The sequence below is a fragment of the Epinephelus fuscoguttatus genome, linkage group LG20, assembly GCF_011397635.1.
Source record: "Epinephelus fuscoguttatus linkage group LG20, E.fuscoguttatus.final_Chr_v1".
Classification (NCBI taxonomy): domain Eukaryota; kingdom Metazoa; phylum Chordata; class Actinopteri; order Perciformes; family Serranidae; genus Epinephelus; species Epinephelus fuscoguttatus.
The window spans coordinates 38,983,675-39,008,097 of NC_064771.1; the positions used below are offsets into that span (position 1 = coordinate 38,983,675).

At 45.8% G+C, this 24,423-nt stretch overlaps 1 protein-coding gene across 1 annotated transcript; it reads left to right on the forward strand.

Annotated features, from left to right (window-relative positions):
* Positions 1-458: 458 nt before the first annotated feature.
* Positions 459-24,287, forward strand: slc16a5a (solute carrier family 16 member 5a). Its single transcript, XM_049562787.1, has 5 exons — positions 459-725; positions 8,770-9,233; positions 14,681-14,824; positions 16,473-17,312; positions 19,442-24,287. The coding sequence occupies exons 2-5, from the start codon at positions 8,873-8,875 to the stop codon at positions 19,711-19,713; spliced, it is 1,617 nt and encodes a 538-aa protein (XP_049418744.1). The 5' UTR covers positions 459-725; positions 8,770-8,872; the 3' UTR covers positions 19,714-24,287.
* The last annotated feature ends 136 nt before the right edge of the window (positions 24,288-24,423 follow it).

The following is a 24,423-nucleotide window of genomic DNA, read 5'->3' on the forward strand; positions in this document are numbered from 1 at the left end:
TATATATATATATATATGAATATATATATGAATATACATTTGGTTGTGTGCACATATAAAGTCTGGAAGGAATAATATTTAATATTTGGAAAATAATTTTAGAATTTTATGTCTTAATTATGTTTTGTATTATTAATCTGAATCTGCAGTAAGTAACTAAAACTATGAAAATAACAAACTGGAGTTCCCTCTGAGCTCTGTGTGTGTGTGTGTGTGTGTGCGCGTGTGTGTGTGTCTGGGGGGGGGGGTCAGAGGAAGGACGCATTAAATTTCCTCTTGTTTTTCAATCTCAGGAGGCTGCAGTCCTTGAGTAAATTTACTTGATTACATTTCACCACTGAGAAGTAACACAAAATGGAAATAGTCATGTACAGTATATTACATGTGTACTTGAGTACAGTAGGCCTCCCACAGCTCTGCTCCTCAGCTCTGCTCCTCCCACTGTGACCGTGCAGGCCTTCAGCTCCACAGAGGAGCAGCTGTCCTCCTCTCTCCTCGCCTGTGTGTGGTGGTGGTGCAGCAGGGCTGGGCCTCCTCTCTGTGCCCGCATCCGACCCTCCCAGCGCGGCCACGTTAGTCTCCTCCCACCGCGAGCAGGCTGATGAGGAGGAGCAGACTCCGGTCAGTCGGCTGCTGCTACCCCGGCAGTCATCGAGGAGCGACCGCGCCTGCAGGGACCGACGGGGAGCAGGAGGAGCAGGAGGAGCAGGATCAACATCTAAGAGGTGATTTTATTTTAATTTGACCAAATCCCGGAAGAGACTGATGTTCAGAGCGCTTCCTCTTTGCTGAGAAAGTGCTGATGCAGTGGTGTGTGTGTGTGTGTGTGTGTGTGTGTGTGTGTGTGAGGGTGAGATCACAGTGATGGATCAACATATATGAGCTCACTTCACCTTTAAACAAGCGCTGTGTACGATTATTAAAGATCATGTGACATAACGGAGGCTGCGCCGGGTCTACAGAAGCTTCGAACAAGCCGAAATAATGACGAGTTGCCACGTGGTGAGGCGGGAATAAACCCGTGTTAATACAGTTTTAAATGTGCACGTGAGTTGATATTGTAACGGCGGTAAAGCTGAGCGTGCGCTGCTCGATGTGTGACCTATGTGTGTGACATGTAACACAGGCGACAGTTACGCAGCAGGCTCTTCCCTCCACGGGCTGTCCCACAGGAAGCATCAGCTGCTCTGCATCACTTTTATTTACCAGGAGGCACATCAGGAGGAGTCCCACAGCACCTCCTCACCTCCTCACACCTTCAGGGACGCTTCCTGAACGTGTCCAGGAGGACTCATGGCAGCAGGAGAGCGTGCAGGAGGTGGAACAGGATGTCATGGCAGGCTCGTGGATCAGATTGCAGAGATATGTGAGGCCTTTCTCCCCTCACTGATCCCTCACACACTCAGAGGAGGAGGAGGAGGAGGAGGAGGGATATGAAGGAGGACATGACTGAGAGTGTGTACACACCACTGTCTCGTCCCAACACTGCTGCGTGCTCCTGTTCCTGCTCCTGAACCTTGTAAAGACTGTTTCATCTGTTGCACAAAACTCAGACATGAAACTTCTTGCTTAAAGGAAAAGTTTGGCATTTCTGGGAACTGTTGCTCCTTGCCAAGAGTTCGGTCAGCAGACTGACACCACTCTGTTCAGTGAGTAGAGGCCACTGCCAGCAGCTGGTAGAACGCACAGGTTGGATCTATATAAGTGGGGTTGTCAGTGTATTATCTGCAGTAGATGGCGGTCACCACGCCCCCAGTTTGGAGAGGCAGGCTGGAGTCTGACACAGACGCTACATGTTCACCACATGTATATAAATATACACGTACATTTATATATGCTTTATTTATGTTACACCTCTACACGTCTCAAGCGTAAGAAATGACAGGAAATGAGGTCTTTATATTTCAAAGATTCGTATTTACGATCTATACTCTCCCACCTTACTCTTCTCAGGATTGAGCTGTCATGACAGGGCTGACGTTAAGGCCCTGACACACCAAGCCGACGGTCGGCCGTCGTCCAAAGTCGGGTCGTCGGTGAGCGTCTGTCGCCCTAGTTTTTGCGGTGTGTCCCGCACCGTCGGCACTTTTTCTGTCTTTTCGACCGATTGAGCATGTTGAATCGGCGGCGGAGCTTGTCGGTGAGAGAGATCACTCTGATTGGCTGTTCAGGTTTTATTTCCTCGCCCCTGTAGCGAGTGAATCTGCCTGTAGTGAAACCGGGGCTAACCGGTGCTTCCTCCTCAGGCTCCACTTCACTCAGCTGCCCCACAGACCCGCTGCTTCTTCACACTTTAACCTGAATAACAAACCGGAGCTAGCTGGGAGCGGCTAGCGGAGCGTTAGCCGCAGCATGACCAGAGGGAAGCACAGCCAGTTAGCCTCCGCTAGTCTCTGAGCTAGCCCCGGCTCTCCGTTTGGATCCAACCGGAGCACCGAGCCCTGGTTTGTTATTCAGGTTAAAGTGGGAAGAAGCAGCGGGTTTATCGGGCAGCTGAGTGAAGTGGAGCCTGAGGAGGAAACACCGGGACCGTCTGGATGTAATAGTCCGTGGAGGTGCTGCGGTGCTCGGCTGCACAGATAGGAAACCCCTCGGCTGACAGGATGTACCACTCTCTCACTCCGCTCTCTCTCACGCAGGCGCAGAACGTACGTGCTACTTGGCCGTCGGATGTAGTCCGTGTAGCGTGTTCAAATGCAACTGACACAGGGCGATGTGAGGCGACGTAGACGACGCAACAGTTGGCTTTTATTGCCGCTAGTTCTTTGATGTCGGTTTGGTGTGTCCGCACCTTTAAGTCTTGCACTTGCATTGCTAAAACGTTCCCAGAGTTTCCACACATGATTATTTTTATTGCAAACAGTCCACCATGGCACACCTGAAGCCTGCCCTGACTGTCTGACTGGCTTTAACCTGAGGAAGGAGGTGATCAGCGAGGGAAGCGGGCAGATATAACAAATAACAACAGACAAAAATGAAAGAAAGAAAACTAGTCCACCCAGAGGGCAACACCCATATCTTGTTGCCCGTTACCAGCTCGTTACTCGTTACCCGTTACTACCAGGACGTAGATGATGAAAAAGACAAAACCAAACAGTGATAATGGTCCCACAGTTAGAGCAGCTAATGGACCCACGTTAATAGTCTTAAAAACACATTATTGCAACATATTAAAATGCATACAGAATAAATGTAACAATAAACTACATGGCTGATATTTAAAATACCTGTTATGTAGATCTACTTCCCTACTGACCACCAGCCGCCTTCAACCAGCAGGGAAGCAGCTCTGCAGTGCACGGAAACAGTACATGTGGAAAACATTCAGACTCAACAGCATAAACCATTACAACCATTACACACAGATAACAGCTGAAGACCTGCCAGTTTTTCTGCATCTCAGTGGCCCAGTGTGGGATGAGATGTGCATCTGTCTCATGATCCCAGCAGCCTGAACCAACATCACGGCCTGCGTCACTACCTGCAGGTAGCCCTGTATTAAAGGCGTCATTACCTGCTGCACCTCCTTTTTCCCTCTGTGCCACATTTAGCATTTTCATTGTCTTGCTGTCAGTCATGATGGGAAACTGTAGGTGTTATATCGCTCTCTTCAAAGACAGACTCCATTGAGAAAAAGAGTTATTTTACAGGATGGTGTGGACCCTTTTAAAGTGGGGTCATATGAGTCACTTACAGTAGATGGCGGTCTGTACGCCCCCAGTTTTGAGAAGCAGGCAGCAGTGTGGCCATGGAAGACCACTGCTGTGGATGGGGTCAACATTAACATGTATGTCAGCCACCTAAACAGTCAATATCAGTGTGAGTGTGTGTGATATTGAGAGTATTTCACTGCCTCAGCTTTCTGTCAGACAGTAAGTTCTGATGGGGAACTGAAGCTGGTGTGTCGCTCTCCTCAGAGATGTGGAGCTGAAGCAGTTGACACTTCCTCATTGGAGTGGGCTGTTTGATACAACAGTTAAAATCTCTCACTGGGGCGGTTCGCAGCCGAGTGTGAAGCGGCTGGGATGAGAATTAGCACCTCCAAGTCTGAGGCCATGGTCCTCAGCCGGAAAAGGGTGGATTGCCCACTCCAGGTCGGGGGGGGGGGGGGGGGGTCCTGCCTCAGGTGGAGGAGTTTAAGTATCTCGGGGTCTTGTTCACGAGTGAGGGTAGGATGGAGCGGGAGATTGACAGGCAGATTGGGGCGGCGTCAGCAGTGATGCAGGCGCTGAACCGGTCCGTCGTGGTGAAGAGGGAGCTTAGCCAGAAAGCAAAGCTCTCGATTTACCGGTCGATCTACATTCCAGCCCTCACCCACTGTCACGAGCTCTGGGTAGTGACCGAAAGAATGAGATCGCGAGTACAAGCGGCTGAAATGAGATTCCTCCGCAGGGTGGCTGGGCTCAGCCTTAGGGATAGGGTGAGGAGCTCGGACATCTGGGAGGGACTCGGAGTAGAGCCGCTGCTCCTCCACATCGAGAGGAGCCAGTTGAGGTGGTTCGGGCATCTGGTAAGGATGCCTTCCGGGCGCCTCCCTTGGGATACCGGGAGGTACCAGGAGGAGACCTCGGGGCTGCCGCAGGACACGCTGGAGGGATTACATCGCCCGGCTGGCCTGGGAACACCTCGGGGTTCCCTCGGAAGAGCTGACGGAAGTGGCTGGGCGGGGACCCCCGCGACCCGGACCCGGATAAGCAGAGGACAACGAGGACGAGTAGTTCACCCTTAAACTGTTTTAGGTGAGACATTTATTTGGAGGCCTAAACACGTTTTATTGCTGACTCCCATCCACAGCAGTACAGTGCTTAGCTTCTGTGTCGGACTCTAGCCTGCTCCTCCAAACTGTGGGTGTGCTGACCGCCATCTAGTGTAGGTAATACACTAAGTTTGGATAAACACCTCATACAACGCCACTTCAACAGATCCAAACTGTCTCTTTAGCTTAGCTTAATACAAAGACTGGAAACAGCAGGCCTGGCTCTGTCCAAAGGTAACACAAGGTCACCAGGTGACCACCAACGTCATAGCACCATGATATGGGACCAAAATTCAGTGAAACCACTAATGCCAACGCCAAGTTAACATAGAATTTGTTATATACTTTACTTTAAATACTAATATATAATAATAACTAATAGAATACTACTGTGAGTAGTTTAGTAAGTAGAAGATAACCTCATTTACAAAAGGCATGACGTTAAAAATGAAACATTTCTTAAATATTTTAAGCAAGATCACTTATAAATTTCAGTCTTTAAAGGGCCTGAAGCAAAAGTTCTGGCACCCTGCATGGTCAGGACTCAGTAGCGCCCCCTTTGGCAGGTATCACAGCTTCTAAACACTTTGTGTATCCAGCTCAGACTCTCTGTGTTCTTGTTTGGAGGATTTTCACCCAGTCTTCCTGCAAAAGGCTTCTAGCTCTGTGAGAGTCTTGGGTCGTCTTCCTGCTCTGCTCTTTGAGGTCCAGCTTTTTTACAGATGCTGTGATGTTCTCAGAATTTGCTGGACTTTAACTGAATCCATTCTTCGCTCTACCTGTGAAATGTTCCCCGTGCCACTGGCTGCACCACAAGCCCAAAGCAACATCCATCCACCCTCGTGTTTAAGAGTTTGTTCTCCAAACATACCTTTGCTCATTGTGTCCAGAAAGTTCTGCTTTACCTTCATCAGTCCACAGGACTTGTTCCCAAAAAGCATCAGGCTTGTTCAGATGTTTCTTTGCAAACGTCTGACGCTGTATGTTGTGGTGAGGACACAGGAAAGGTTTTCTTCTGATGAAGGTCATACCTGTCCAGGTGTGTCTGCACAGTAGAACAGTGCACCACCACTCCAGAGTCTGATAAACCTTCCTGCAGGTCTTTTGCAGTCAAACAGGGTTTTGATTTGTCTTTCTAACAATCCTACGAGCAGCTCTCTCACAAAGTTTTCTTGGTCTTCCAGACCTCAACTTGACCTCTACACTTACATCTGCCATTTGTTAATGACGTTATGAACTGAGTAAACGACTCCCTGAAAACACTTTGCTATCTTCCTCTAGTCTTCATCAGTTCTTTTAGTTTTCAGAGTGCTAGGCAGCTGTTTAGAGGAGCCCATGGCTGCTGATTGTTGGGACAAGGTTTCAGGAGTCAGAGTATTTATAAAGCTTTGAAATTAGCATCACCTGGCCTTTGCTAACGATGACTGTGAACAAGCCAGAGCCCTCACAAGCTCATTAAGGTCTGTTGTCTGAGAGCTCAAATGTCTCGGGGTGCCCAAACTTTTTCATGGTGCTCCGTTCCTTTTTTTTACTCTAACATTGTGCAAAACAAAAACAAATAAAAACACTGATCTTGCTTAAAATGTCAAAAAACATGTTTGGTCATTAACCTCATGCCTTTTGGAGTTCAGTTCATCTTCTACTAAATTAAATATTCACAGTAAATGAAATTTTGACCAGAGGTGCCCAAACCTTTGCAGCCACTGTACATATACTGTATTTTAGTTTGTAAGTTACAGTAACACTGTGTTGCATTTAACATTAAACCAAAATAAATTCAGTTATTAAAATAATACAACATGTATTCACTATCACTGAGCATGGGAGTTAGTGTTTTGCACTTTGTGTTGAAATGTAAGAGTTATATTGTCTCTTTGCATCACAAGTTTTTCTGTTGTGAAATACCGTAACAACGTGTGTGTGTCATGCTCAGGTGTCCACATACATTTGGCCACGGAGTGCAAAGTGTCTCAGTACGGAGACATCAGCCAAGAGTTGCTCTGCTCGGTCGTTGGTACATCTGGAAATTATATTAAGAGCCTTTGGGAGGAAATCCTGCAGGAACATTTGCACAGAGTTCCATTCATTCACGAGGTTTTTCACAAGTGCATGTTGGTCTCATGGTAGCCTGACTCTCTCTGCAGCCACACAGCCATATTTCTCCAGCAGGCCGCTCCTTTGTTAACTCACTAACAGTCTGACCTGCAGACACAAAGTCGGGACATCTTGTAATTTTCTGATTTGAAATGCTGATAAAACGGAAGCACCTGAAGTATCTACAGGAAATTTGTCTGCAGGCCTCGTGGGGTTTGCGTTCCTCACGGGAGACTAGAAATCTCTCATTTTAGGATGACTGTGTTTAGATGACTGTAACCTGGACTGTGTCAGTATGAACTGATGGCCTCCAGCTCATACACAACATGGCACCCACAAGATTTGAGTACACGATTCCCCCTCGGTCTCCCTGTGACAGTTACCTACTGTATTTTATTGCTTTGTTTTAAAGGACAGGCAGTCATTGTCATTCACTATTGTTACTGCTCTGCTCCATACGCTTGTGTGTGTGTGTGTGTGTGTGTGTGTGTGTGTGTGTGTGTGTGTGTGTGTGTGTTCCACGTTTTTCTCCTCACTGACTTGGTCAATCCATGTGAAATTTGGCACAGTGGTAGAGGGTCATGGGAGGATGCCAATGAAGCAATATTACATCAATTGGCCAAAGGGGGGCGCTATAGCAACCCATTGAAATGTCAAACTTTGAATGGGCATATCTCATGCCCCGTATGTGGTAGAGACATGAAACTTTGCACAGAGATGCCTCTCCTCATGAGGAACACATTTGCCTCAAGAACCCATAACTTCCGCTTATATAGATTTTCCGCCATTTTGAATTGTTTGAAAAACACTTCAAATGGATCTCTTCCTAGGAAGTTTGAGCGATCTGCATGAAACTGGGTGAACATAATCTAGGGAGCAATATCTAAAGTTCCCTCTTGGCAAAAGTTGGAAAACTTCCTAAAACTGAGCTTCTATAAGGCAATGACTTTAACTATCTGCCTTTCAATGTGCTACCTCAACTACTAATGTACAGTTTTAGCCCACTAACTATCCCACTATTGGCAATGGTACTACTGTACTTTCAATAAAGCAATCGTACTATCAAAGTCACAAACACTCTGTCTGAATACATTGCTCTTCTTAATGGGTTCAGTTGACTATTTAATCTGCAATTTCCTATGACCTGTATCCCAAACACACACCATGTGAAACTGTACGTGGGCAGCCGTGCACTCCGTGGGTATGGACTAGTTATTTTATTAATTGTTAATATTACAAATACAAATTTAACTTCAGGTAGCCAACTAAATGAATATAATCAGTTGCTTTTTCAGTCCACTAGATACATTTTGCTGCAAAAGAAATGGCTGAAGTGAGATGAACGGGTTGAAAACTTTATTTTATTAGATAAAGTAGATGTTGGCAAAGTTTACCTGTGGGGACATAATTTACAGTTGACAAAAGGTAATGTATGGTGGGCCGTCATGATAAGAGTATGCACGAATAATATGATGTTAATTCCACTACAGAAGAGACTTGATGATCACTGAGATTAGGTGGGAAATGTGAATATATCGATATCAGTATCGGCCAAAGAATTTGTTATATATCGGATATCGTCAGTATATCCAGTAACTTGGATCCCTGATTCAGTCCTAATAAACAAGTACTGGACAAGTTTAAATGTTGACCTGATGAGGATGATGATGCAAGAGGAAGAGTCAGAGGACCATCAAAGTTATTTTAATTCATCTTGAAGGTGACGTGAATGTTTGTACCAAATTTCACTGGAGTCCATCCAGTAGTTGCTGGGACATGTCAGTGTGGACAGAAGTGGTGGACAGACAGACAGACAGACAGACAGACAGACAGACAGACACTGCCGACCATAAAAGCTGCTCCAGCTGCTCCGCACATTACACACATTATTGCACACCTTATTTGCTTTGCTGTTCCAGGTGTCCCTGATGGTCGCAGCAGTTACAGTGACATGGACAGCAGAAGTAACTCCACACCCTGCAGAGCGAACACAGGAGCCTCTCCTGAACTGCAGAGCAGAAAATGACTCAGAGAAATGGAATCAGAGGGACGAGTGACCGCTGCCTCCGCTCAGAGGCCTCCGCTGACCTCGAGCTGGCCAACGGCATGGAGAAAGTCCAAGAGGCCAACGACTGTGAATCTGAGGAGGGGGGGCAGGGAGGTGAATGCAGAGACTCTGTGGGTGTAACGGGAGCAGTCAGAGCTCCAGATGGCGGTTGGGGGTGGGTGGTGCTGGCTGCCACCATCATGGTCTTGGCTCTGACCCTGGCGTTCCCGTCCTGTGTGGGAATCTTCTACACCGACCTGCAGAATGAGTTCCACGCCTCCAACAGCGAGACCTCCTGGGTGCCCTCCATCATGACGTCAGTGCTTCATGCCGGAGGTAAAGTATGCAGGCCAGGAAATAAACTGTCCTCTGTTTAGTTCGTTCTCCATGCAGTTAATGTGTAACTTTAAAGGATGGGTCCAGGTTTTCAAAAGTAAACACCCACTCCCTCGTTACCAAAAACCACTGACGAAGGTTAGAGCACTGATGATGAATGGAAAGAGTTAGTCTGGGTTCTTTGAGGTGGGATTGTTTGAGGTACTTATTCTTTATCAGTGTAGCATTTTGCCATCAGAGCGCCCTCTCTGAGGGGGAACTGAAGCTGTTATATGGCTCTGTTCAAAGCCATCAGACTCCACTGACAACAGTGATTTTACCTCACAGAACACAGCATTCAGTGAACCACTGCTGCCTTGATCGGTTGGTTTATGTTATTGTGTAACTTCTGGATCAAAACTAATCCACAGCAGCACACTGCGTAACGTCTGTGCCAATTAGGGGGTAAAGTGGTGACCCCAAGGGTGGGCCAGGTGTGCCATCGCTGCCCTGATACAGTTGTTGTCCCCTCTGCTGGCCCTCCTGTTAAAGATAATCAAACGCCAACATGACTGCATCTAAGAGGTTGCAGCGCGCTATTTTGTTAAGCTAGCACAGAAGTATCTTGTGAGCTTGACAACTGAAGGTACACATTGGTACCAACCATGTTGGCATAGCTTGTCGGGAAGGGGGCGAAGTGACGCTCTAAAGTTAGGAGAAATTTTGGCGAGGGAACAACTGGCATGTCTGTTGACCTCTCACCTCAAGATGTCTGATTGAAACAAGAATGTTGTGGAACTCAAAATGTTAGTTGTACTGGTATTCATATCAGTCTGTAGACACTAGATAATTAGAGATATAAACTATAGAACATAAAACCAAAGTGTATCTGTATGTGATTCCTTTACAGATTTTGAATAAGTAAGGAAACCCTACTGTGAAGCTACAGAATGATATTAAAACAAAAAATGGACCTGCCCTTAAATGAGTTTAAACAGTGCATCTTAATATACCTTCATTTGTTCACTTTCAGCAGGTCCTTTTGCAGAGTTTTATCATTACCACTCTACACTGCAGCTGTTCTTTAATCATCACCTATAGTAGTATTAATATTATAAGACGTGTTGCCCTTTAGTTGCCTCGAGGTAACTGCAGTTCCTACCTGCTGCTGTGACACTGGGAACATGTGAAACTCAGGAGGGAGAATTTGTGCGTGTGTCTAACTGTCTCGCTGTGCTGATGTTGATTCAAAGAATATTATACCATGAGAAACTGAGGCTGGGTTATTACCCACAGCTGAGAGGGACTTCAGCACTTTGCGCATCAAGACCTCAGAGCTACAAAGAAATAATTATCCAGACTTTAAAGTGTTGCTATCTAAACTTGTAAGAGATGAAACGGCACATGCATCACTTTATAAAGTTGGACACATGAGAAATAAAACCCATGCTTTGCTTCAGTCAACACACTCAGGTGTTTTTCTGCTGCAGCCTTACCTGGTTTGTTTTTTTATCACCGGTAGCTACATAAAATATTAATGTTTCAGTCTGTGGAGCTTTCAGTAGAGTTTTATTTGTCAGATTTTCTTAATTCAGCTCAATTTTAGATGTTGTGTCACGCAGAAAAATGACAGTTAGGTTCTTAAAGTCTTTAAGTTTCAGCTTTTGTTGTTTAAATGGTGGCAACACCTTTGTGCACCATTAGTATCTGCAGTATCTAAGACTTACACGCTGCCAAAAACATGCAGAAGTTACTATCTTGTCAGATACTAGATGCATATTTGACCTTTAGCTCTGACCTCAGTAATAGATGCGTGTGTTTCATGTGAGAGCCCTCCTTTGTTCCACCAGCTAAATATAAACCGGCAGCAGCAACACAGATGTTTCAGTAGTAACTTAATACAGCAGTGACACGACTGTACACAGTAAACACAGAGGCTGATGTCACTGAGACAAAATGAATTTAAATGACAGACTGCACCGCTAACGATGGAAACTACTACATCCCTGATTCCTAAAAAGTTGGGACACTGTGTTGACTGTAAAATGTAAGGATTTGCAAATCCTTTTTGACCTGAAGTACTGAGTGTTTTTAAAAGATCAGGTGATGTAACACAGTGGTAAACATGCCCCGGCTCCTCCAGTCTGCATATCAAAGTATCCTCGGGCAGAAACTGAACCCCAAACTGCTCCTGACGGCTGTGTGAGAGTGTGTGAGAGTGTGAATGGTTACTGAGCCTTTGCCACCAGTGTGTGAATGTGTGTGTGTGACTCGTGGTGTAAAAGTCCCTTGAGCTGTGGAAAGACCTGAAAGGTGCTCTATAGGTGCAGCCCATTGACCATACGTTACAATCCATAAATGACCCATTCACAGTGAGACTATGTGACTGTGGCCACGACCTCAGCTCACATTAAACACCATCTATGAAGACATGAACCGTGACCTCCGGCATGACCTGGAGCGTTTTGCAGCCGAGTGTGAAGCAGCTGGGATGAGAGTCAGCTCCAAGTCTGAGGTCATGGTCCTCTGTCGGAAACCAGTGGTTTGCCCTCTCCAGGTTGGAGGAGAGTTACTGCCTCAAGCGAGGGAGTTCAAGTATCTCGGGGTCTTGTTCACAGTGAGGGTAGAATGGAGCGTGAGATGGATCGGCGGGTCGGTGCGGCTTCTGCAGTGATGTGGGCGCTACACTGGTCCGTCGTGGTGAAGAGGGAGCTGAGCCAGAAAGCAAAACTTTCAATTTCAATTTCAATTTTTAGCTCTGGGTAGTGACTGAAAGAATGAGGTCACAGATACAAGCGTCTGAAATGAGTTTCCTCTGTAGGGTGTCTGGGCTCAGCCTTAGAGATAGGGGGAGGAGTCAGACATCTGGAGGGAGCTCGGAGTAGAGCCGCTGCTCCTTCATGTTGAGGTGGTTCAACATCTGATCAGGATCCTCCTGGTCCAGCTGGTAGGAGGCCCCGGGGCAGACCCAGAACACACTGGAGGGATTATAGATCTCGTCTGGCCTGGGAACACCTCGGGGTCCTCCAGGAGGAGCTGGAGAGTGTTGCTGGGGAGAGGGACGTCTGAGTGCTTTGCTTGGCCTGCTGCCGCCGCGATCCGGCCCTGTATAAGCGGATGAAAATGGATGGATGGATGGATGGATGGATATTTTGTCTTTGTACTGTATTTAATTGATTACAGGTCAAAAGGAATTTGCAAAACATTGCATTGTGTTTTTATTTATGTTTAAGACAGCATCCCAACTTTTTACATTTGAAGTGGAGAGCTGTAAAAACACTGAGTGGTAATAATGCAGAAAATGTGCTGACGACAGGAACTGTAATATCAAAACCTTGTGTGTTATTGACACAAATGTCAGAGTCTGCTGATTGTCGTGCAAAGTCTACTTTATCCTTTTGTCAGTGCACAAGTCCTCGGTGTGGTGCACCACGGCGCTATCTCTCCAGTCACTAATGTCAACATCCTTCCTCAATGACGCGTTATGCAACATGCATGAAACAGGAAGTGTTGTTGGCTGTGAGAGGTCGAATAAAGGCAGTGTAAAAGATCAAGGTGCGTCTTTCTGTGAGTGTGTGGAGCAGAATGTAGATTTGGTGACGAGCATGATTTCATGCTGCTGCATCAGAAGTGAAAAGCAGGCAGGAGTTTGGCACGGTGAGGGCAGTTTCACAGGATGTCCAACCCTCGGATGCAGCCACAGGAAGGAATGTGGTTAGTCTGGATGTGTAACTCGGTCCAGCAGACTTTCTGGTTAAAAAGGATTAAAAACAGGTTTTTTAAACATGTTTGGATGAATACAAGTAATACAAGTTTCCTGGCAGAACAAAAAAATGTCTCCATGTTATCCGAGTTTATCAGCAACAACTGTCAAAAACAGTAATTATCATCATTTTTTCATTTGAGTGCCGTCGTGTCTTGGAACGTTATTTCTAAAAGATAAGAGGAGGAAGTTTCTGTTCCACAGTATCAAGTGTAGTTTGCTGTGGGAGGTGCTCACTAATTACCTCTGCAGAAGAAGAAGAAGTTCTCTGGTTACACCAAAAACAATCAGTACTGCTCCGTGACGTCACGATGCTTAAACTCCTCTGACAGTCCTTATTTCTGTAAATACAGCTGAGAGCAGTTTTTTGGCACAGATCAGAAATGTTTGTTGGGGACTATTTTCAGCGGCGGATGAATCCACATTTGGTGCTCTAATGATTATTTGCAGCAGCAGGACAGTCTCTGTGCAGCAACAATGACTGAACACTGTTTTCATCCTATAAATATTGTTGCTCTTTAGCTTTTAGGAGACACAGTCTGTTGTGTACGCTCACTCCTCTTAGTTATAAAGTCACTTTGGTAAATACCCAGGATGCACCACATTAGCCAGCAAAGGATTTATAGGCTTCATTTAGAGGTCTCATTTTTATTAAAGTCTCAGTAATTTCCTTTGACAGCTGGACACTGTAGTTTTAATTAAGGCTTCAGCAAACAGTGGGATTATGTACAGCAGCTGGATGGTTGTTTCTGGACAACAATGGATGAACGATGGTTTTATGCTGTAGCTGCTGTTGCTCTTTAGCCACGCTCACTCTTCTTAGTAATGAAATCACTTTGGTGATTATCTGGGATGAGCCACATTGGCCAGCAAGGTTTTACTTTTTATTATCTGGCTGACCAGACAAGAACCTCCCTTCAGAAACACTCCCATCAGCAGCTGATCCATCTGAAGCATGTGTCGGGGACGTGTTTGTTCTCGCCAGTTGACGAGTGTAAAGAGTCAGAAAGAGCGATAATGGCACAAAGTTCTCACGGCTTTTACAAAGAGGAATGCTTTGATCTGAGACGTTTCTGTCCTGAGTTTACAGAGATGTGACAAGAGCCTCAGGCTAATCTTCAGTGAGCTGAACAAAGTGTGATCCGCTCATGTGAGGTCTGTGGATTGAAGAAATGATTCAGCAGAAATTGAAACTATGATACGAGATGAAGCACAGACGGGACTTAAAACAAGTATTAATTGTGATATTTTCAGTGTTTCATCTTTGAGGCTACTTCAGGAGAAGTTTGAGCCCAGCCAGGTATTATCCCCATCAGCACCTCGCAGCCCTGCTGCCTAACAACAAAGGCGTGTGTTGAATTTACCACCCCCGTCGGTGACCTTTAACCAATATACCCCGCTGTATTTAAGCCTCAGAACATATAATGTGGAACTTCCTCTTCATGTAAAATGTCAAGATAACAACCGACAGAAACGATGATTGAACCGTGAAACGCAGCATATCTTCATTGATTTATGTGTCACTTCAGTTACACGCCATGTGCACACACAGAGAAGGCGTGAGAGCAAACATACGTCCAGTCGTGCTTCCAGTGCTTTCCTTCAGCTCAACACAAGTCATTTGAGACCAACGGACCCCCCCCCCCCCCCGTGTCAGCCTGTGCCCAGTATGCATTAAACTAAGAGCATTACATTTGATCCACAGGTCCCTTCTGCAGCGTGCTGGTGGAGAGACTCGGTTGCCGGGCGACGGTCATGTTGGGCGGCGTCCTGAGTGGGCTTGGAATGGCTGCCAGCTCGTTCACCCAGTCCATCGTACAGCTCTACATCACAGCTGGGGTTATTACAGGTCAGCAAACATTCATCTGATTTATGGCTCCAGCTGACACCTGACCAACAACACTACGTTACCTGAACTACAGCAAAGAGCAAACAGCAGTCAGAGAGCAGCTGGAGATAAACTCCTCTGGACTTAGTGGAGACCCAACCAGCAAAACCATGACTCCCAGTAAAAGCTAGTGATGCTCCACGTGCAAACAGGAGTTAGACATTTGTCAGTTAGATCTTTATAGGCAAACAAACATGTTCAACCGCAACAATGACAGTGACAAAGAAGCCAAACACTGCTTGGGAAGTGTAATACTGGCTCCTGTCATGGTCTCGCAGATTGAATCATATCTGGCTCCACTCCAGTGCTGCCATTTTGAGTTGGTACAAAGTCCATTTCCCCATTTCCTTTCATTCTTCTTTTAGTCTCAACATACTGTATGTGTCCATATTTTGCATTTAAGAAGATTAATTCAACTATTAACAGCCATGTGTCCTTCGTTGTGCTGCGACTCTTCCCCACCTCCTACTGTCAGCTGTTTTACTTGATACTCGTGGTACATATTTTTATTTTTTAACAATGTAACAGTGAAATAAAGAACACATACTCATGTACACGTATGCACAGACACAGATATACAGAGCCTTTAAAGGAACAGGCAGCTGCATGAGATAGATCCTATCATGATCAGCTACATGAAGATGTAGAACAGTAAGTGACTTACTCCATGTGGAGTTATTGTCAGTAAAGTGAAGGTTCAGAGTTGAGCTTTTATATATAATCTATAAATGGATTCCAGATTCTCAGAAATTTATCAGAAGAGCCGTTTCATGTGAATCTCAGGCTGCTGTCACACCTGCTCTGTTTGGTTTGATTCAGTCAAACTCCAGTGTGTTTGCCCCCTCAGTGCGGTTGGTTTGTGCAGGTGTGAACACAGCAAAACAACCGGACCGAGACCTTCTTGAAGAGGTGGTCTCAGTCCGGTTCCAAAGGAACTCTGGTGCGGTTGGTTTGTGGTGAGAAGGTGTTGCGACCTGGATGTGAAGCAACTGCAGTCACATGACACATTGTTTGGGTTAAACATGAGCATGTTACAGTCCTGGAGGATTATTAATGTGCACCTCCTCCTGTACTGCCTTAATATGCACATTCAGCACATCCAATGCATCAAAACATTGTTTTCTAGTTGGAGCCGCGTTTGCCTCGTTTTCAAACTGTATGCTTTGACTAAAATGAACAATGACAGCAATATAGTCCACGATGAGCAGCGCTAAAATCAACCTGCGTAGTTGTCCCTCCATTGTGACATTAGAAAGTGTCACATTTATCTTGCAAGTGTACTCTTCTTCAACGTTTGCTTTACTTCCTGGATTTTTCCCACATGGAAATTCTGACCAATCAAGAGCAGCTTTTTTGCACCAGTCTAACTGTAAATGCTGCTGCGAACGAACCAACTCTAGGTAATTATGCAACTTAAGAATAAAACCATTCCCTGATTCAGACCAGAGGAGACCACTCTAGGGCTGACAGCAGCCTCAGTTTCTCAGGTTAGAGATGTTGCGTCACCTCCTCCAGTGGAGGAAGATTAATCTCCTTGCTAATAAAATGACAAACTTCATAATTTGGTCTTTGCAGTTGCTCTGAATGTCTTCTTCTTCTGTGGTTACAGGACTTGGTTTCTGCTTCAGCTTCCAGCCGGCGGTGACAATCCTCGGTCACTACTTTGTGCGTCGTCGAGCGTTTGCCAACGCGATGTCCTCCACAGGCACAGCCCTGGGACTGTGCACTCTGCCTTTCCTGGGTAACTACCTCCACACAGAGCTGGGCTGGAGGGGAAGTTTCCTCGTTCTGGGGGCCATCCTGCTGAACTGCTGCGTGTGCGGAGCGGTGATGAGGCCCCTGCAGCCCCCCAAGCATCGAGGCCAGCCGCTGATGAATCAGGGACCCCCTCTGCCTGAGGAGGAAGATGTGAGGAAGGAAAAAGGCAGAATGAGAAGGATATGGAGCTTTGTGGTGGCGTCCCTGAGCAAACACATGGCCTTCGATCAGTTCTGCTACAACTCACGATACTGTGTGTACGCCATAGGCATCACGTGGATGATGCTTGGGTTTGTGGTGCCCTTGGTGTACCTGGTGCCGTACGCCACGGCTAACAACATGGAGCAGAGCCGGGCCGCGCTGCTGCTCTCCATCCTGGGTATGGTTAACATCGTGGTCCGGCCACCGTTCGGCATCATCCTCAGCATGCCGTGGTTCAAAGGGCGACACATTTACGTGTTTGCCTCTGCTTTGCTGGTCAACGGGCTCAGTAACAGTATCTGCTGCATCGGGCCCACCTTCCCCGTGCTGCTGACCTACGTGGCGGTCTACGGGCTGTCCATGAGCGTGGTGGGTTCCCTGATGTTCACTGTCCTCATGGATATCGTGGAGATGAGCCGCTTCCCCTCAGCCCTGGGCCTGCTCGCTATCATGGAGAGCATCACGCTGCTCATTGGGCCTCCACTGGCAGGTAACGTACACAGTGAGACACGGAGAGCAAAGATATGGTGATGATATCTATAATCAGATAACCTACAGAGAAGTTGTCTCAGCTGGTTTACAGGCTTCAGCCAGATTGAAGCTTCAGCCCAAGATGATGTCTTTAAACATCTTGTGTTTGTCTGCAACCCAAAGATATTCACTTATATCAGATTAGTTGTCCATTAATATAAAAGCTGACAGCTCATCAGTTGGTCCATTAATCGTGGCAGCTCTATTTTAAAACTTGAACCTGTCATTGTCCTCTGCACTGAACGCTGCTGCCTGAACCTGAATGTGAACACCTGCAGCTGCTATTTCAGTTTGTCAAAGTTCTCAAGATTTCAACGCCCTCTGCCAAATCACATGATTTCAACCAGCAAGCAGCTGATAAATATTCACTCTTAGAGTCCTGTGTGCGTGTGTCAGACCATCACAAGTGACCTTGAAACACAGTATCTGTGTTTTCTGTCCCTGCTGTGGGTCAGACAGAAAAGGCCAAAAAACAGATTGAGGTAGATTCAAACCACACACACACACACACACACACACACACACACACAGAACAAAGAAACAAGCCTGTGCCTCCGTCTGCAGGAGCAGAGTTTCAGTGTAGTGGCAGCAGAGCGGGGAAAGGGCAGGCTGCCTCGTCTCAAATGACAGTTATGCTTCCCCTGTTTATCTGACCGCTACTATACCCGGGCCGTGACGTAACCACAGATACAAGCAACAACAGGACCAGCGCACACACACTGGGAATCTGACTGGGACTGCTGTTACACCACTGAAAGAAGGGTTAGGTTCAACACAGCTTCACAAAAGGGTTGTGTTTTATTCTGTTGGTCCGCACAGTGTGTGTGATTAGTCAGAAGGCTTCCTGCTGAATAAATAAATAAATAAATATATTTCATGATGATTATAGAGGAAGAACAGTGTTACAGGTGTGCTGAGTTCTGATGTTCTGCATTTGAGTGAAAGTAAATATCTGCTAATCGTTTTCTATCATAAACTTTTATTTCTCACAGGTGTTGAATTATATATTTGCCTGCAGCCACATTTCCTGTTTGCATGTTGTGCTGACCTGCAGCGCTCTGACGATCAGACTCTAGGTTGATGATCCCAAAGGTTTTGACCTCTGACCCCTCAGAGTGATTTGAAGTGGGGTTGTGTGAGGTACTTCTTCACAGTCAGTGTGTTACCTGCAGTACATGTTGATCAACACGCCACAGGTTTGGAGAAGCAGGCAGAAGAACAACATTTTAACCACCTATAAATCCATATTGTTTTAAGTGTACGTTATATTTAGAATAGTTTTATGGACTGATTTCTGACGGGGAGCCGATAACACCTTCACTTGCCTCCCTCTGCTCTCGCCAAAGACTTCATTGACAACACAATTAATTTTAGCCTCCTGAACACCAGAGTCACACAATAACACATGAGTTTGGCTTTGAAAAGAGAGCAATAGATTTATACTGATGTTATTTGTTTTATGTGGCTCATAGACGTCTGTGTGCAGACCCCGTCCACAGCAGTACATTGCTCAGCTTCTGTGGTGACACTCCAGCGGCCTCTCCAAACTAGGGACGTGCACTGGCTGTGACTGTTTACCTCACACAGCCACACGTCAAAGGATCAGAACTACCCCTTTAAAATGAAGGTATGTGGACATGCAACCCCTCATCATGGGCTGCATGTCTCCACCAGCTGTGACAAGCTCAGCTGAGCAAAGGATTTCCCCCTCTTGCTCTATTTGAACAATTTGTAGAAGTCAAAGCATTGAGTAATTCATAAAAAGTTAGAGGTCAGGAGTTTGAAGGAATGAGCGACATGTTTTTTTCTTGCTTTCCTCTCCGGTTAATCGTCTCGTGATCTGCATTGCGACCTCTTGGGAGCCACCACTGCAGCAATTAGTCCCAGTTAATTTGTCAGAATTGTACCAATTAACACCGTCTCCATTTTTCCTATGATCAGTGCTGAATTTTACAGCTCTGTCAGGATCCTTGTCATGAATTCATATCACTTACTTTCCAGGAACTTACAGACAAGTCTGAGCTGTGAAATAAAATGTCATGAAGCAGAGATGAAATATGAAAGCTGATGATTTTCATGTTGTTGCAGGGGTCCTGGTGGACAGGACAGGTCAATACTTCCACGTCTTCTTTGCCTGCAGTGCCGTAGTTGCCTCTGCTGCCGTGTTCCTCATGGTGTCATTTTGCTGGCTGGATAAACGGGACAGGAAGCTGTCGAAGCAGGGTCAGCAATCTGCACTGCCCGAACCAGCCAAACCCTCTGTTGACTTAGCGTCCGGCTGTCAGTACAGCAGCGTGCCCACAGAGGGAGACAAAGACAAGGCCTCATCTAACGGGGCAGAGTACATCACCAGCCTCTGAACCTGCTCTCACCGTGTGCCACTTCTAACACACATCACACTCTGGCCCAGACAGGTCTGCAGATTGTTTTCTAATGTTTGCACCAGCTTTGTTTGGCGCACCAGATGTTGCAGCCGCTCTGCTGTCTGGGGCGCCATAAAGTCAGAACAAACACTATGAATGATGTGCACTGTGGCCAAAGTTAGACACTTGATCCTACATACCAAAATGAACAGACGTGCACTTACAACTACAATGTGATTGTACTATTTATTGCAAAAAGCTGCTGTGATCACACAATCTATCATATATGGTGTATGTCACTGTATCAAGCCAAGTTACCCAAGAAATCACTCCGAATGCTTTCTACATGTTTAAAGGAGCTGTGTGTGACATTCAGAGCGTTAATATAGCAGCAGACAGCTACAGTGCAGTGATGGTACCTGAGCAGAGAGTGATGCAAACTGTAGATCTGTTTAGTGTTTCTGCTGCACACTTTACTCTTACATGTAGGCGGCGCTGTTATCGCTCACGGCTCTGTGGAGCTCTCGCTGTATTTCTTCTTCACTGGTGTTGCAGAGAGACGTCTGGACCTCATTTATTATCCAGTGGAATCAACATATCAGAACAAAAACGACAGGCTGCAGGCAGAGACTCTGTTGACAGGACATTTAAAAATAGCAGCTTTATGCATTGAGTCCCTGTTGAGCAGAATGCAGCAGCGTGCTGCCGGAGTCGACCACAGCGACCACGTTTTCTCTGATTAAATTTAGTGACATTTTCAGTTAAATTCATCCGTAACTTTGTTTATTGTGTTTTGTCTCTTTTTTGGCAACTGAATTACATCAAGTGTGAGAGCAGGGAGGTGGAGACAGAGTTAATCAATAACTTTATTAGCACGATGTCAGTATTTCATTTTGAACCTGACTGAGCCGCACTCGACTTGCCGGCTTTGAGCAGGGTCAGGCTGTAGTTTTATCTAATGTACACGGGCTTTAATCGAGTCGGGTTTGCACCAAACTCCCTCTTTTCTTCACACAGACCTTATAGTTATGCAATATTCTCATCAACCCATTTTAAGTAACGACAATGTTGAGATTTAGATTTAGGTTAGAAGGCACATGTCAGAGGTCATTTCACAAATGTCTCTTCAGGCCCAGACACACCAGAGACTTCAGGCCCGCTGCTGCATCACCTGATTCTGCCGCGTCTCGGCCAAAAACATTGCACATGAACACACCGCTCAGACTCCAGCACGCATGCTCTGCACCTGCGTGAAAGCAACAGATTTCCACTCCAGCAGACGGCGGTTGTCTACGATCCTCATTCAGAGAGGGACGCTGGAAGGTGGTCCTGATGCTAGTTAGCCAGTTAGCACATTGACAACACAAACAATGTTGGAAGAACAAAATATGTTTACCGTGCGCCAGCGAACAATTACACAAACCATCAGGAAACGTTTTACCATCTTACATTAACATCTGACCTGATGGAACAAGTTTGTGTCCGTCTCTCTGCAAATCAGAGCGGTTTCATTCACTGACAGGCTCCGCTGTCGCCGACGCCGATTCACCATGTTGAATCAAATGTTAAATTGGCCAAAAAGAACTGCAAGGGGCTGACGAGGGACAGCGGTGTGGGACACACTGCACTGACGGCAGGTACATACCTGGTGGCAGGTGCTCCCCAACGGCCCAACCGTCGGCTCGGCGTATCATGAACTTTACCGCACTGACAAGACTTCAGTTCACTTTAGCAAGTGATAAATGCTATTTTAAAACCTTTATTTCAGGGTTTCCAATATAAACACTCAGTACCTCGTTTTAACAGCACAGGCACAAATATCTTCACAGGTAGAAAAACAAAAAACTTTACTGTTAAAATAAATCCCATATATACGGCCCCTCAGTTAGACCATTACACTTCACTACCCTGGAGATACTTGAGTACAGGGTTTCACATTCTGACAAATATTTGAATCTTATTCTTATAAATGCTTTGATATATATATTCATGTTTTTTTAACTGTTGAAATGTGGATTTAAATCAGTCATGGTTCAGGCTTTGATAGAAACTCTGGTGCTTCATATAGAGTTGGGCCGGATCATAAATATGCTCTGAATGTCACTTACAGCTCCCTTAATGTTGAGCACACACACACACACACACACACACACACACACACACACACACACACACACACAGAGTGTGTGTGAGGAGGTACTGTGCAGCCACACAGGACACCAGGTGGAGCTGATGATAAAAAACAAGCAAACTGAGCAGTAAAACAAACGGATGGAATCAAAGTGACAGTTTTAACGCAGTAGAGTCAGAAGCTGCTTCAGCAGCATTTAAAGGATAAGTCTGGTGTTACTGTCAGCAACAGTGTGTTCCATGGTTGTCACATATTTTTCAACAAATCTTCAGAACTTTTCCATAATATTTGACCTCATTTCCATGACTGTAAGTACTTTAACACAGGTTAGCAGTCATAGTGTGCACTGGTGCTGTAATGTAGCCTGGACACACTGGTGGAGTCCCTGTGTGTCTGCAGTAGATACGAAGCAGTAACGTGATGTGGCCTAGCTGAGGCAGGCATGGAATATGTGCTGCTGCTGCTGCTGGCAGTCTGTCTGCAGCGGCCTTTTGGCTGTCGAGATGCTTGTTCCCTTCAGCTGGCTGCAGAGCCGCCTCCCCCTCGTTACCAGTGTCAGAGGTTTTGGTGCAGAGCTTCATCCAGTCTGCTCCATCTTACGCCATGTGTTATATCTATCATTCAGATGACATACACTATTAAACATGCACCTCCCAAACACTTGCAGATAAAACACTAGGCCTAGACATTCCCACCGCCAACTAGCTGCATACATGATTATCACATGATACTAGTGATGTTTCCATGGTCACACAGCGCAGCACTGGACTTTAAGTTAAACAAGGAGTGCACTTTGTGTCATATAGACATGTTTTGGGATTTTATTAACATTTTGAACAATAGCCAAAAACATGTACATTCAGAACTAAACATTCTTTAAATCAGCGGCTCCCAGCTGGTGGGTCACGGGTCCATTCTGAAGGTGACTCGCCAACGTGTCAAGTTTGTGAAAAAAACACACTTTATTTTGAAGTACAGTCAGTCCTCACATCACTTGCAGAGATCCAAGGGGAGAGGAGGTAGCAACACAACTCCACCTAATGGAGGCTGACGGCGCCCCAGATTCAAACGTCCAAAAACACATCATTGAAACCACAAAATATCTCCATACTGCTCGTCCGTAGTGATCCAAGTGTCCTGAAGCCCCGACATAAAAAGCTGTTTGGAAAAACCTCATTTGAACTCTGTTTTTAGCCTCATTGTAGCCTGTAGCTCTGACTGCCTCTCTGGGCACTGAGCGCTCACGTGTGTGCGCTTGCATGCGAGACCAGGAAAGCACGTGAACACACATGAACACGGTGCCCACTTCTCACGGTCTCATGCAAACACACACGTGAGCGGAGATATTTTGTGGTTTCAGTTATGTGTTTTTGGACGTTTGAAGATAATGGCTGGATTTACATTTTTGGGTGCACTATCCCTTTAACTTCACACTTGTTTGCATGTCAGCATTGTCCCATCAGAGGACTGCACATGGCACTTTCATCTCATTGTGTCCAGCCTGATCATCAGACTGAACTCCTGTTTCATTTTTCAGCCTTTACATTTTTTGTCGGTCCAGTGTGTGTCACCGTGCGCTCCCAAACGTGGACTGAATATTTTTAAATGCACCACTCACATCATCTTCCTCCACTGTCTAAAACAAGCCAACAGAACTTGCTAGGTAGCCCCAGCTAATGCCTGAGAGTTGCTAAGCCCTGCCCACCATAAAACCATCGTACTGTTTGCTAACATTAAAATGACCTGTGCTGGGTGCCACATATCAAACAGCATTACTGTGCTGGAGTATTACCAGGTCCAGGCTCACACTGTTTAATTAACTGGTGTTAAGTGTTTAATATCTCCAGACTTATCCTTTAAACATCAGCAGCTGATGGTTTGCTGCAGTCGGCCTGTGATCAGCCACGGCAGGATCTTTACAGTAGGATTAACCCTCTCCTGTGCTGTGAGGACACGTTACACCATGTTGATGATTGAATCTGTCACTCACTGTCTCGTGTAGATAATGAACACATGAACTGTATCAGCAGTAATTAATCATGTTTATTAGCTTCTCCTTCCTCACTGGAACAGTGCCTTCTTACAGAGCCACCACAGGGTGACATGTGACCCGATCAGGAGCAGAGCAGGAGATGACCTCATGCTGTCGGCAGGTTTGAACATTTCATGAAGGAGCTTAATGACACTGTAACTGAGTTTACCTTCAGTCCCAATCACAGCTTTGTCTTTTGATAAATGAGCAGTGGACCGTTTTGTGTCTGATGTGACTGAACGCTAGAAACACATTCAGGTATAAGCTGTGTGGCTTCTCTGCAGCCAGAGGATTGATTAGTACTTTATAGAGGCTTGTCTTGCTTTGGGCCAAATTATACCTTTATTATAAAGTCTTTATTTATACATTATGATCAGAGGAAAAATAAATGTTTGAATATCAAACTTGTCTTTGTTGTTGTTGTTTTTTTTGTCAGAATGAGTCTCTTACAGCAGCTGGTTACTGCTCACAGAAACAAAAGACTGTGTCAGTGTGAACAACAGCTCTGTGCTCAGGGGTGGGCAGTATTTCTATTACTTGCATT